Here is a 14626-nt window from a genome sequence, read left to right as displayed (position 1 = left end):
ACCTTTATTTTAGCTCAGAAAATAACTCCAGTCCTCAATAGATGGTGGCCAACGAAACAGCCTCCATGTGAGTCACGTTACTAAAGCTCATTCTTTGGTTGAAAGGGTGAAGTCTTGTGCTTCTCCTAGAGGCCAACATGAGGAATTGCCTCTTTGCCTCTTTATAAACAGCACTGATTAAAAACAGAGTGCTGACCTACTAGAGAATGGACTTGAGGATATGGGGAGGGGGAAGGGGAAGCTGTGACAAAGTGAGAGAGTGGCATGGACATATATACACTACGAAACGTAAAATAGATAGCTAGTGGGAAGCAGCCGCATAGCACAGGGAGATCAGCTCGGTGGTTTGTGACCACCTAGAGGGGTGGGATAGGGAGGTTGGGAGGGAGGGAGACGCAAGACAGAGGGGGTTACGGGGACATATGTGTATGTATAACTGATTCACTTTGTTATAAAGCAGAAACTAACACACCATTGTAAAGCAATTATACTCCAATAAAGATGTTAAAAACAAAAAACAAAAAACAGAGTGCTGTTGGGTAGGAACATCAGCTCATGATCAGGTAGCCTTCCCCTAACTTAATGAGATGGCCAGGTTGGTGAGTCAAAGAAGAGCTTCCCCAGCTCTGCACAGGAACCTGGCCACTCCACTTGTGTGCAGCAGCAGTAGATGAGCCTGGGAGCTGGACAAAATGTCAATCAAGAGCCTGGATTCAAATAATGCTCTACCCCTTAATACATGTTGAGACATTGGGTAAGTTAGGCAGCCTCCATACACCTCTGTTTCCTCTTCTGTTGTAAGGATTAAGTGAAGTAATACGAGTAGAGCACTTAAACACATACCTTACTATTATTGTTATTATTGCTAATAGTAGTGTAGCAGTAGTTATCCTAAAAACTAGTTCACTAGTAGCAGGAATATAGTAGTAGCAGTAGTAGTAGGCATATTTTGCATGTACCAGTCTCTAGGACAATCAAGCTAATCACAGTGTCTTTATCATTTCAACAACCCTTTAACCAGAAGTCTTTAACATTATAAGGCTGTTTATATATGAATCAATTATCGTATCACTACTCTAACCCACTCAGCGTCTATATGCTGCCTTGCTTAGACCTCTTACTGATCTGAAAACATGTTCTTCTTTGTAGAATAGTGATGTTCAACCAAAAATAATGTAGTCTTTTAAATCAAAACAGTAGAAAAATTGGAGCTACTTTGCAGAACAAAAACTGTTCCTAGTGTTTCCAAAGAGCTATTTAGCTTTCAAACTCCCACAGAAGAATATTTCTGAGAAATCTTTGAGTTCACATGGGCAGCCCAAATGACAGTAAAGACTATTTACAAATTGATGAAACCTATGTTTATCTCTTTTTATTACAGATTTTCCTCAGTGTCATAGTAGGAGCTTTAAATCTTGGCAATGCCTCTTCCTGTTTGGAAGCCTTTGCTGCTGGCCGTGCAGCAGCCACCAGCATTTTTGAGACAATGGACCGGGTATGTAAAAGCCAAAAGTAAAGGCCATTAGCAGGTTGGGGCTGGGGGGAGGAATGAACTCACGAGGAATTTATCCTCAATGTTAAAAAATATGAGAAACTATCACAATGCCCTTAATTCAGCAGTACTTAAATAAGTGCTGTCATGAGCCAGACCCCATTCTGAGCTGGCAGTGCAAGAGTGAAATAGAACAAATAAGGCCCTTGTGCTCATATCATATGATATGAAATAGGGAAATAGGCAATACCGAAGTAGGCACATTCAAAGATAAGAATATTAGATGGTGATAAGTACAAGGAAGGAAATAAAATAGGTCAGTGTGATAGTGGTTGGGGTGGGGGAAGGAGCATTTAAATTTAGTGACAGTGACGTTTCTGAGCTGAGAACTGAAGGAGGTGAGTCAGCCATGCAAAAGGGGACTCGTGGGAGGAGAGATGCCTGAGAGGTGAGAGCAGGGAGGTATTCATGGAAGAGATCTCCAGGTTGGAAAAGGGCTTGGTGAATGCAGGGAACTAAGTCAGTGTGACTGAACAGAGTGAGGAAGAGACACAAGCTGGAGGAATGGGAAGGGGCCAGATCATGCAGGACTTTAAGACCAAGTTCATAAGATTAGATTAACTTCTAAATGTGACAAAAAGTCTACAAGCTTGTAAAGGACCCTGGCAGCCTGGCTTGGATTTCCCTGGTTAAGTTATTGAAGGACATCAGAGGTCAAGCTAGAGAGGTCAAAATTTAAGAACAGAAGCGGGGAGGTGGCAATATGTTGTTTTATATTTTGGGGTTTCTTTTGTTGGGGTATAAAAAGATTGTTGAAAACCACATAGAGCTATCCAAAGTCTACCTCATTCTTAGGGTTGTTGCATGCTCAAATAAGATGACAAGTCTGAAAGGGCCCTGAAACAATTACAAAAAATTAAGGCGTTTAAAAATTATTTTATTATTTTTGCTAGAGACCAAAGAAGAAGAAATAGATGCCACTGTAGCCCCAAATAGAGATATGATGATGAATTGCTCTCACTGGTGAGGGGGAGGGAAGAAGTTGACCCTGGAGTGTTCTGGTAGATGGAGATGACCCTCACTCTTGTCTGATGACCTAGCCATTATGGTTAAATTCTGAATTAGGCTCACCACTAACAACAACAGAGGTGGAATTCAGCATATCAGTTGAAAGTTGGTATATTTGAAGATACCACTTGAGTTAGTTTTAATCATCATCTACAATAGATACTCAAATGTTGGGTACTACTGGACCTTGCCTTCTTGAGATGCCTCTACTTCCTCAAGTGAACAAATGGGTGTATCACCCATCTAGTTAGGTTACAGTGATGATTACATAAATGAAAAAAGCATATTAAAACACCTTGTACATTGTCTTCTGTGGTATCTCAATTTATAATATTCCATAATAATATCAATATATTATATACTAATATATTAATTATAGATCAATACTATGTATTTCCATAACATCTTATGGAAAAACCAAATGAACTTTTTGGCCAACCTATTATACTATTTTATTGTCATTATGTAATAATATATCATAGTAGTATAAAATAAATACTAATTAATTAAATTAATGTGATAATATTTTATACCAATTATATGATCATTGACATATTTTATATTAATTATAATTAATTGTATATTAATTATTTATGTAAGTTTGGTTATATATAAATATATGTAATATATTAATACTATTATATAGTAATAGTAATTACAATAGTAATAATCTCACATTAATTTCTCAGTGAATGGTAGTGAATATTATTACTATCATTCATGCATATTTAATGTGGAAGCAACTTATCTTTGGTATATATCACTGCAGTGTTTTACCTGGTTGTTCTGTTTTATGAATCAGTTCAAACCGCGACGGATAGTAAATGCATATAATACATGCTGTTGCTATATTCCTTTTATATTCTACTCCAGAAACCCCTCATTGACTGCATGTCAGAAGATGGTTACAAGTTGGATCGAATTAAGGGTGAAATTGAATTCCATAATGTGACTTTCCACTATCCTTCCAGACCAAAAGTGAAGGTAAGTGCCAATTTCTTCTTTGATGATTCATTTCCAGAGCCACAGAATAATTGTTTTTATGAAGCATGACTTATTTTCCAGGAACGAGGCAGGGAGACACGTTTCTCTGGAAGTGTCCTCAGGTGTCTTGTCTTTCCTCAGGCCACAAACCATATTCCTTGTGATAATAATATATGCAAATCTCTCTGGTGGGAACACAGTCTGGTAGCACATTCAGATTAAGTCAACTGAGTGATGCTCTGTTAAAATGAGTGGCAGATTCTGTCACTGTGAGCACAAGCTAAACAAACTGCAAAGCAATCAGAACAATCCAGAAGGATGGCTTATCAACCACCTCCTTAAAGCCTGCAGAAGGCGGGACACTGAGTGGGTAGGGTATGAAGTGGCAAAGGAAAGCTGCTGTCTTTGATGTTTTTTATTTCCTGTCCATAAGTTCACAAGGATCTCTAGATCAGTCCTTGAAGGAAAGGTAATCTTGTGATATTATGGTCACATGTCTTGTACTAGGTGATTGTCCAGGGCACACGGTGAAGAAAATTTACAGTTTTCCCGCACCTACTGAGCAAGTATCTTTAAAGCCAATTTACCCCACAGGAAAATTAGGATCTACTCCCCAAATGAACTGGCTTTGGGAAGAGACTTATTCCTCATTTTTAAAAGAGTATCTTTAGCCACCCTTTCTTTTTATTTTTTTTAATTGTAATATAGTTGATGTACAATATTGTGCTGGTTTCACGTATACTACATAGCGATTTTACATTTGCGTACATTATGAAATGATCACCACGATAAGTCTAGTAACCATCTGTCCCCATACAAAGTTATTAGAATATTATTGACCATATTGCTTATGCTGTATGTTATATCTACGTGCCTTTGTTTTATAACTGCAGGCTTGTAATTGTTTATCCCCTTCACTTATTTTCCCCTCTGGGAACCACTCCTTTGTTCTCTGTATCTCTGAGGCTATTTTCATTTTGTTTTGCTTGTTTATTTTGTTTTTTAGATTCCACATGTAAGATCATACAGTATTTGTCTTTCTCTGTCTGACTTATTTCACTTAGCATAATACCTTCTAGATTTATCCATGTTGTCACAAATGGCAATATTTAATTTTTTATAGCTGAGTAATATTCCATTGTGTGTGTGTGTGTGTGTGTTTTTATATGTGTATACCACATTTTCTTCATTCATCTATCGATGGATACTTAGGTTGCTTCCATATCTTGGCTATTGTAAATAATACTGCAATGAACACTGGTATGCATGTATCTTTTCAAATTATTGTTTCTGTTTTCTTCTGGTAAATACACAGAAGTGAAATTGCTGGATCATATGGCAGTTCCGTTTTTAATATTTTGAGGAAACTTTGTACTGTTTTCCATAGTTAGCTACCCTTTCTTAATACTCTTTCTATTACCCCCACAGAACTCAATCCCATGCAACTTAATTCTAATACTACATACTTATAATGTAGGTAAATATATATATGTATATATACACACACACACACACACACACACACACATACATACCTGTATATAAAACATAGTTACATATATTCTGATAACATTTCTGAAGTTTATTTTTGATTACTGTAATATAGTACATATATATATATAAACATTAAATGTCAACATATGTAAAAGTGCTTTGTGAAATATAGATCACAAGGTAGTACTTAGTAAAGATTTTTGAACAGATGACTGAAAGCTTCATTTATGATATCTGTTCGGAGCTAGTTCATAATAGCTGTTCAACAAATACCGGTTGAATTGAGATACATTTATGTCATTTCTGTTTTATCTTCTATTCCTATGCCAGTAGTTTGTTTTAATAAAGTCTTCTACTGCTAAGTGGTTTTCTCCCCTAAGCTAATTAGGACAGTTCTCCTTGAGGTATCCTGACATGTCAGAAACATTTTAAATTAGATTCTGGAACATACTTTTCAAAGTCGGCCTGGCTTATTTACTTCAACAGTGTTTTATTTGTTGGCTACAGCTATCAGTTTATTACTAAGTGATGTACTAAATGCTAAAACCACATCCCAGGCATTGTTTACTAATTTTTCTGGTTATTGAGGGAAATCAGTGGATATTGCTGTGAGGGCGTTAAGTAAACACATACACAGTGTCCTCACAAAGCATTCTAACTTGTAGCCTAATTGACAGCAATCTGAACATTGCTCTTTTCTTTTCTCTGCAGATTTTAAATAACTTAAGCATGGTCATTAAATCAGGGGAAATGACAGCTCTGGTAGGATCCAGTGGAGCTGGGAAAAGCACGGCATTGCAGCTCATTCAGCGATTCTATGACCCCAGTGAAGGCATGGTATGTATTTTCTAGAAACTTCTTAATCCACGGGGATAGGAAATTGCAAATGGTTATACATTGGTCAGACACAAAGGCCTAGCATACACTGAGGCCATCCTGACATCTGCATAGTTGACAATGATTTTTGACGGAACCAACTGGACTAATTCCCTCTATGGTGGTTGTGTTTGATAAATAATCAGTGCATATGCTCAGTGATGTAACTGAATATGCAGATACGTTCAAAATGGTATTGCTGCCTCTTCAGTGAGGGAACATTTCCATTTCTTTCTTCTCAATGTAACAAAATTATTATTGTTCCCTAAGGTTCTCCAAACGCTAAGTATAAGAAAGCTTAGGGCTTCCCTGGTGGCGCAGTGGTTGGGAGCCCGTCTGCCGATGCAGGGGACACGGGTTCGTGCCCTGGTCCGGGAAGATCCCACATGCCGCGGAGCGGCTGGGCCCGTGAGCCATGGCCGCTGAGCCTGCGCGTCCGGAGCCTGTGCTCCGCAACGGGAGAGGCCACAGCAGTGAGAGGCCCGCGTACCGCAAAAAAAAAAAAAAAAAAGAAAAAAAAAAAAGAAAGCTTACATGACCAGAATTAACAAAACAACTCTTGATTATTGCTTTGAGAAGTTAGGTTAAAAAACTACTGTTTCTTTCTCCTTGTGTTTATCTGACTAAACATAGATTGAAACTAAAAAAAAATATTAATAGTTGCTATTTATCAATATTATATGTCAAGTGCTTTATGAAAATCATCACTTATTTTCACAGTGACCTCCAAGATAAATATGCCCGTTTTGCAGATAAGGAAGGAGAGAGATTGAGATCTGAACCCAGATCTATTGGATGCCAAAGGCTATGCTCTATTCACTCTGCCTCAAAATCATTCTTGTCAACATCTCCTTGATGCCTTTAGATAGGATAATTTGACTGTATATTAAATGACTTCCAGGCAATGAGCTCTATATAATGCATATAGTGTCAGAATGACATGGCAAATGTGATAGAGTTCTCTTTTTTCACAGACACTTTTTTCTCTGATTGGGTATTCTTTGCTACATACCAACATAACTATATTCTGAATATATAGAAATCATGTTTTCTTGATGTAAAATTTTTACTTTTTTCTAATAGTAGTATTTACTTACTTATCGCACTTACAGTTTCAATTGCTTTTGAACAGCCAAGTGTCATTTGATGAGTCTGGCCAGAAAGTAAGATTTTTGTCCTAAACATGTATATACAAGATAGAGATCATTGCTTTTTTCATTGTGTCTTTTGAAGTTCATTTTGGCCTCAAGTCAAAAGATAAAAATATTCAAAGTATGGTGAATAACTGACTCTACTCTTTATTAAGGAATTAAAAACTTTTCTACTCCTGGGCCAATCATGTTAAACTATATCAAGTGAGCTTTATACCAATTGTGTTTCTACAGTGAATTGTCCTACAGCTATACTTGATTTCAATTTATGTTGTTATCCTTATATTAACAACCACATTGTAAGAGGAATTGTTTCTTTTACAATCTCGTTGGTCTCTTTTTTTTCTCCCCATAGGTCAAGTACAACCTAGTAGTATGACTCAGAACACTGAAGGATTCCAAGAGAAGTGACCTTGTATTCTTGTTCTCTAGGTGACCTTGGATGGCCATGACATTCGCTCTCTTAACATTCAGTGGCTTAGAGCTCAGATCGGGATAGTGGAACAAGAGCCTGTTTTGTTTTCCACCACCATTGCAGAGAATATTCGCTATGGCAGAGAAGATGCAACGATGGAAGATATAGTCCAAGCTGCCAAGGAAGCCAATGCCTACAGCTTCATCATGGACCTGCCACAGGTATCCCTAGCCTCTCATTCCAGAGGGAAATCCAGAAGTCATAGAAGGCAAAAATATTACACAGTAATGTACATTTCTCTTCATTTGATTCCTAAATTATTAAAATCTTAATGTCATGTTTTAATTTTATGCCCAGGAATGTATCTTGAGTTTCTCCCCTTTGTCTGAAAATATGTTGTTGTTAATATATTAAAAACCTACGAAGCTGGGGTAGCTTTCTTTTAAAAGCTCCTTTGACTCAGATACAATTTCCTATTCTGTCTATTAAGCATTTGTCTAAGTAGATGATAAATTTGTCATGTAGCAGTAACTTTCACAATGCCCTTTTGATGGCTTTCATTGTCACTGCTCTTTAATTTTCTTGTGCTTGGGCAGCTAATACTGTGTCTTCAGTACTGTATCTCACATATTCAAAATTTCCTCATTTATCTTCATTTTACACAACATGACAACAAAAACCAACTCCCTAATAATATACTTGTATGGATTTCACAGCCAATGGTCTGCTAAATGGAAGAGTTATTATTACTAGTTCACACATAGTTAGTGCTTACTACATATCAGGCACTGTTCTAAGCACTTGACATCTGTTAATTCATTTAACTCTCACAATCATCCTGTCAGGCAGCTACTATTACTATCCACATCTACCGATGGAGAATTGAGGTTCCAAGGCAGGAGAGACAAGGATCTCATCCAGGTGGTCTGGCTCCAGAGTCCTTGCTCTAGAATACCTCCTACTCAGCCTTCTAAAATGTTTGTATGAATAGGATTTCAGCTGTGAGTATTATATAGTCTAATGTTTAAAAAGTATAAAGCTTTAAAATCAGTCTGCCTCCATACAAATCCCAGCTTCTCTACTTGCAGGCCTTATGAACTTGGGCAAGTTACTTTGCCCCCTCAGGCCCCAGTATTTCCTTATGCATCAATTGAGCAGAATAGTAGTACCTACCTCATGTGGCATCTGTGAGGACTAAATATGATGATATGTGTAGAGGGCTCAGATTCATGCTTTGTGCATGGTAGGTGCTCAACTTATGTTGGCTAATAATAAGCAAGATAAGAGTCTGACCACAGTGTCCCATTGTGAGATTCCAATATAACACTAGACATGCAAGATACTCAGTAACTGTTTGCTATTCATGGTAATGATTTTAAAGCTACTTCGATCTTTCATTCATAATATATAGACAGTTTTAGCATTGTGCTTTTCTGTGTTGTCTAGCTAGAGGAAAGAGACAATGCTTAGATACATGCTCTAATCCTCTAAGATGGATTTTCAGGACCCTGATCCACTTTTATTGTGGTGGAAACATTTTATTTGAAGTTGAGCTAAAGAGGAACATTTTGACATCACAGAATGAAAGGATAAATCAATATCTTTATTTTATATACAAATATTGATTAGATAATACCCTGTTTCAGGAAAGAGTCTTTTTAAGTGAAAGGCAGACCTGTGAAAATTCATGCTTGAGGAGGAAGCTTGAAAGGACCTTTGTAAAGAATCGGTCAGGGTCCTTCAAATTCTTCCTCTTCATTACTGATGTCACCTTCTTCCTAGCAATTTGACACTCTTGTTGGAGAAGGAGGAGGCCAGATGAGTGGCGGCCAGAAACAAAGACTAGCCATTGCTAGAGCCCTTGTCCGAAACCCGAAGATCCTACTTTTGGACATGGCCACCTCGGCACTGGACAATGAGAGTGAAGCCATGGTGCAAGAGGCACTGAGTAAGGTTTGTTGAAAGTCTGAGTTCCTTTCAGAAGTCTGTGTGGAAATTCTTGTGTTACTGTAGGAAAGGCAGCTGTGGAGAGGGGAGAGACAGAAAGAGGGACAGAGAAGGACTACATGGGTCAGTGTATCCAATCTGGAAAATATTGGCTCATCACTATGTTCCTCACAGTTGAATGGAAGACATTATGATTTGCTTCTAAAAGCTGCACGTGTAAAATTTTAAATCTTGTTAAGTCTAACAAAAAATATATGATTTTAAAAATTTCCATTTTGGTTTTCAGCTGTTGATTAATAGCAGCAACCGGACCAGTTGCTGATTGGTGTGATGTGATGTGATGGCATTTATCCACAAGAAAGCACGCTGGCATTTTCTAATGTCTGTACAGCCTACTTAAGGATCTTCCCAGGAACTGAGGCTCTGCCTTACTTGTGGATTCAGAGACTGCCCAAATGTCAATGTCAGCTCTGTCTTACAGTCTGGCTTAACTGTGCACTGTACACTCTTACAGGTTCAGCATGGGCACACAATCATTTCCATCGCTCATCGCCTATCCACGGTTAGAGCTGCAGACATCATTATTGGTTTTGAACATGGTACAGCAGTGGAAAGAGGCACCCATGAAGAACTGTTGGAAAGGAAAGGAGTTTACTTCACTCTAATGACTTTGCAACGTCAAGGAGATAAAGCCTTTAATGAAAAAGACATAAAGGGCAAGTGCCTTTTCTACTATGCTTGTACATTATATTAAATAGTTAGCTATATATAATGATTTTTGGATTTCTATGCATTTTAATATACAGTATCTTATTTGTTCTCCTCAAAGCCCTGGGAGACATTATATAGATGATAAAGGAAAGAACAATGCTCAGGAGGTTTAGTTATTGATCAAGTCATAGAGCTAAAACTCAGGTCTTTTGTGGAAGAACTTTCAATTCCATCCCTTTTTTCCCTCACAGTTTGCAAATAGGAGAGTCTTCCTAGAGTGTCCTGCACTCAGTAGGAGCTCTCCTCTAGTTGGCTGAGTGAATTAACCAATGACGAAAAAGGTTTATGGAGCTTCCCTGGTGGCGCAGTGGTTGAGAGTCCGCCTGCCGATGCAGGGGACACGGGTTCGTGCCCCGGTCCGGGATGATCCCACACGCCGCGGAGCGGCTGGGCCCGTGAGCCATGGCCGCTGAGCCTGTGCGTCCGGAGCCTGTGCTCCGCAATGGGAGAGGCCACAACAATGAGAGGCCCGCGTACCACAAAAAAAATAAATAAAATAAAATAAAAAGGTTTATGCTTATTTTCACTAATGTAGATAGATACTTCAGGCCCTAGTGTACCTTCTCTTTTTCAGTTTGAATTTTCAGGTTTGGTGGTTTACCTCAACCTATGTTAACCAAACATTCCAAACTTTCTCTACCATATCACATCTGGATTTGTGAACACTATTGGGTAAAGTGACTGTATACATTTAACACGTGATTTATTCTGAAAAGTTTTGTGTTTTTTTTTTAACTTGGTGCATCTATCATTTTTTTTTTTTTTGCCACCTCTAGTGGGCTTCTCATAAGTTTTTTTGTGGTTCATATCGGTTATATGTATAGGTTATCTATTTCTGTGGTGATAACACATAGGCTATCATATAGTTCAAAAGACTCAATCTTGCTCAGTATTTTGATTTTTTTGTTGTTTTTTATGTTAGAATGTGCTGGACAAGTGCTAACTTTCATTTATTGCAATAAAGTTAATAGACTTTTAACATCAGACATAGTAATGATATGTTAGAGAAATATAGTAAATAATAATTTTATTTTGATATGGTTCTGCTTATTGTATACACTAAGGGATCACTTGTGTTGTGTTGAATAGGAAAAGATGAAACTGAAGATACCTTACTTGAGAGAAAACAGACCTTTAGCAGAGGGAACTACCAAGCTAGCTTAAGGTAAGCTCAAGTCACGGGGCAGATTTTAAAGTTTTCAAATGTTCTTAGGAGCCCTCTGCAGCTAAGATCCTCTGGCAATACCTCAGGTACAACCTGGAGAGCCCTTCCTTAAGCACAGCCCCAGGTCTTGTGTAATAATGAACATGCAAGTGAATCCTTGCTTGCTATATTGACATTTCTGTCTCCAATTCATAGAGATTTTCTGTTTAAATTTGGCTTCTCATTTTATTGAGGGTAGGGGTCATGATAAAGATGCTCTGTAGTTAAAATGTTGTTTATTAAGCTTAGAAAGGGGATTTTAAAAAAATCTGTTCAGACTTTTCTCCCAAAGCTAACTGTGGTATGAAGCACTATCTTAAATGGAGGTCAAATTCGTGCCTTTAGCTTCATTCTTTAACCTACTGAGCTGTAATTGAATTACAAATATTTCTGCTCCCAGAGTTACCCATCCAAAGTCAAATCATTCTTTAACTAGATGAAATAAGAGATTCATTGTCTGACGTTTAAAGAGAATTTTCCTAAACATGAATTTATTTTTTCCCTAGATCAACACATGGGCATTGACTTCCAAAGCATATTTTTGGAGCATGCTATATAGCAAGACTATAAATTTAGCTTTTCATTCTGGTTTAAAAGTTTAAAAAAAATAGTTCCTTTAATGTTAAAAGTCTATGTATTAAGAATAATTCTGCCCAGGAGTATTTGTCTATATCTGTGAAAATGTTATTCAAGATCTTTTTTTCTTAAGGTAGGAAACTATTTGTAGGCAACAGACTGACAGCATATTTCTCCACCATGGAGTTTACCATTTCTAGGACATTTAATTCAAGGCTGTGCTCTGAACAAAGACTCAGTGTAGGACTTGCTCATTCAAGGTAGCTAATTGTTTATTGAAAAATGGTTAAAGAAGCTTAAAATATAATATTCAGGTAACAACTCCAAGTAGTTCAAACACAGATTTACTTATTTTTAATATTCACTGATTTTTATTTTTCCTTTTAAGAACAAGTCTATTCAGAAAAATTCTAAGAAATGCTAGTTTTATTGAATTTTTTGAATTTGGAAAGTAATAAAACAATAGCTTCATGTTTCTCTATAAAATAGAAGCTATAAAAATTGTCAAAAATGTTAGGCAATTTTTATAGACGTCTGGTATTATGTTTAACCAGATTTTTTCTGATTGGAAGAAAAAAATTATAAAGGTCATTAGAATCACAATCTGAAGATACCAATTAACTTCTTAAACACAGAAAATGACTAGGCAACTCTTGATCACTAAGTTAAAGGTTGCAAAGAGGAGATGTATCTCATGGTCATGTCAACAAGAAAATTAATATTTTCTTAATTTTTCAGATGAACAAAATTTTTTCCCATTCTACATAGTTTACTTACAGTTTACTGTTAGGAACAGATAACCATTTTTAATATAAATATTTCCTATTTGGCTATTAGTTCTCACAAATTCTCCATTTTGGTGACTAGGAAGAGAAACACAGAAATACCACCTATACACAGAAAGTAGCTATTAACCTCCTGCAGAGAAAGATTTATAAGTTTGAGTAAGAAGGTCTGTTAAAAATATCTTATTGTGTATGCTGACAGATCTTTTTTTTAAGATGACTCATTGAAATGTTCATTTGTGTCTTATTTCCTTGGCTTCAGTCCTTCTGATGCCTAAGTCTCTCTTTAGTAATATATTTTAGGTTCAAGAACAATTTCATGGATGACAGTAATTTCCTAAATAATAATGTTGAGAGAGAGAACATATATTCCCAAATTAGCTGTTTTTATTTGTGGTGAGAAGTAGCACTCGGCTTCTGAGGAAGGGAGGGGCAGATGTTGTAGGTTTCTGAAAAGGGGTTTGATAGAATTCTAATGCTGGTGTTCATGGCAGACCAGAGGGGGCAGGTCAGGCCCCTGTCCCGCACCCTTACTGCCCATGGTCTTACTGGGACAGCTTATGCTAGACAAGTGGAATGGTGGGCACCAGGTAATGAGAGAAAGAGATTTAAGAAATATAAGATGAAGTCGTAGAAATTTGAGGGGACGAGGATCAAGGTCTTCCACGCTCAGAACTGGGCTGTAGGCAGCTATATTTTGATGCCCTCTTCTTCTGCACATACTCCTACCTTGGCTTCTACTGCTCTGAGTGTCTTTTTAGGCCCATGACCTTAAGTCTCGGCCCTGTCATGCACTCTGCTGTCTAGCTGACACATACCTATTTCTCACACCTTCGGGAGATGACCTCTCAACCTTAGTTAGCCTAACTTAAAGAGATGACTCTATTGCTGGAGAGTTTCAGGCCAAGTGGGAGGGGATTGGGGTGTCCCGGAGGCCAGTTGGGTAGCAGGGAATCGCATTGAGGTGTGGTTTCATGGCTGATCACAATGAGACTTGGCAATAGTTTGAGCAAGAGCAAGGAAGATGGAGGACTTGACATAAATGCGCCTGTTGACCCTGGTGACTAAGGCGATGGCGATGCCATCAACAGAACATGGGAACAAATTAGAGCCATGCAGCTGATGCGTTGCTGCCTTCTCAAGAAGGCTAGATAAGCATCAATAATAGGCAGGCACCACCTTGGTATTTGTTTTAGTCTAACTTCACCTGGATACAGATGACAGAGAGACTTACGAATAGCTCCATCTAGATCACACTACCACAGCTGATCCAGGTCTCCTCATCTCCAAATCATTCTCTTTACGCTGTACTTCTTCAGATTAAGTGCTTTGATAGTGTACCTTCTATCCTCTCAAGTCTTCAGGATTGCCTCTATCACTTAAGACTCTATTTGCAAATGGCTAAAAACCTAAGCCAACCTGGTTTAACTTTTTTTTTTTTTTTTTTTTTTTTTGTGGTACGCGGGCCTCTCACTGTTGTGGCCTCTCCCATTGCGAAGCGCAGGCTCCGGACGCGCAGGCTCAGCGGCCATGGCTCACGGGCCCAGCCGCTCTGCGGCATGTGGGATCTTCCCGGACCGGGGCACGAACCCGTGTCCCCTGCACCGGCTGGCGGACTCTCAACCACTGCGCCACCAGGGAAGCCCTGGTTTAACTTTTAAAGGGAAAGAATAAGTTAACATAACTCAATAAATAGTCCAAGGAGGCTTTGGCATCAAGCAAGGCTGGGGCTTCGATGATTTGTCCAAGATATATACAGTTTCTTTCTCTTCCTTTCTCTGCTCTACTTATTTTTCAGTATTCATTTTTTCAGGAAGCTTCTTTCTTTGACATAATTGCCAACAGCTTCCAGTGTCACATACT

General features: G+C 38.1%; 1 protein-coding gene across 1 annotated transcript in view; it reads left to right on the top strand.

Moving 5' to 3' along the window:
* ABCB11 (ATP binding cassette subfamily B member 11) overlaps positions 1-14626 on the top strand; it is an 85031-nt gene that overhangs the window by 32997 nt on the left and 37408 nt on the right. Inside the window, exons 10-16 of the mRNA XM_059053947.2 lie at positions 1382-1495; positions 3434-3544; positions 5750-5875; positions 7498-7701; positions 9263-9433; positions 9942-10143; positions 11288-11363. Of these exons, the coding sequence (XP_058909930.1) occupies positions 1382-1495; positions 3434-3544; positions 5750-5875; positions 7498-7701; positions 9263-9433; positions 9942-10143; positions 11288-11363 (1004 nt within the window). The remainder of the gene's footprint in view (positions 1-1381; positions 1496-3433; positions 3545-5749; positions 5876-7497; positions 7702-9262; positions 9434-9941; positions 10144-11287; positions 11364-14626) is intronic.

Source organism: Kogia breviceps, chromosome 2, assembly GCF_026419965.1.
Source record: "Kogia breviceps isolate mKogBre1 chromosome 2, mKogBre1 haplotype 1, whole genome shotgun sequence".
In the NCBI taxonomy this organism is placed as follows: domain Eukaryota; kingdom Metazoa; phylum Chordata; class Mammalia; order Artiodactyla; family Physeteridae; genus Kogia; species Kogia breviceps.
This window is presented reverse-complemented; position numbering and strand designations above follow the sequence as displayed.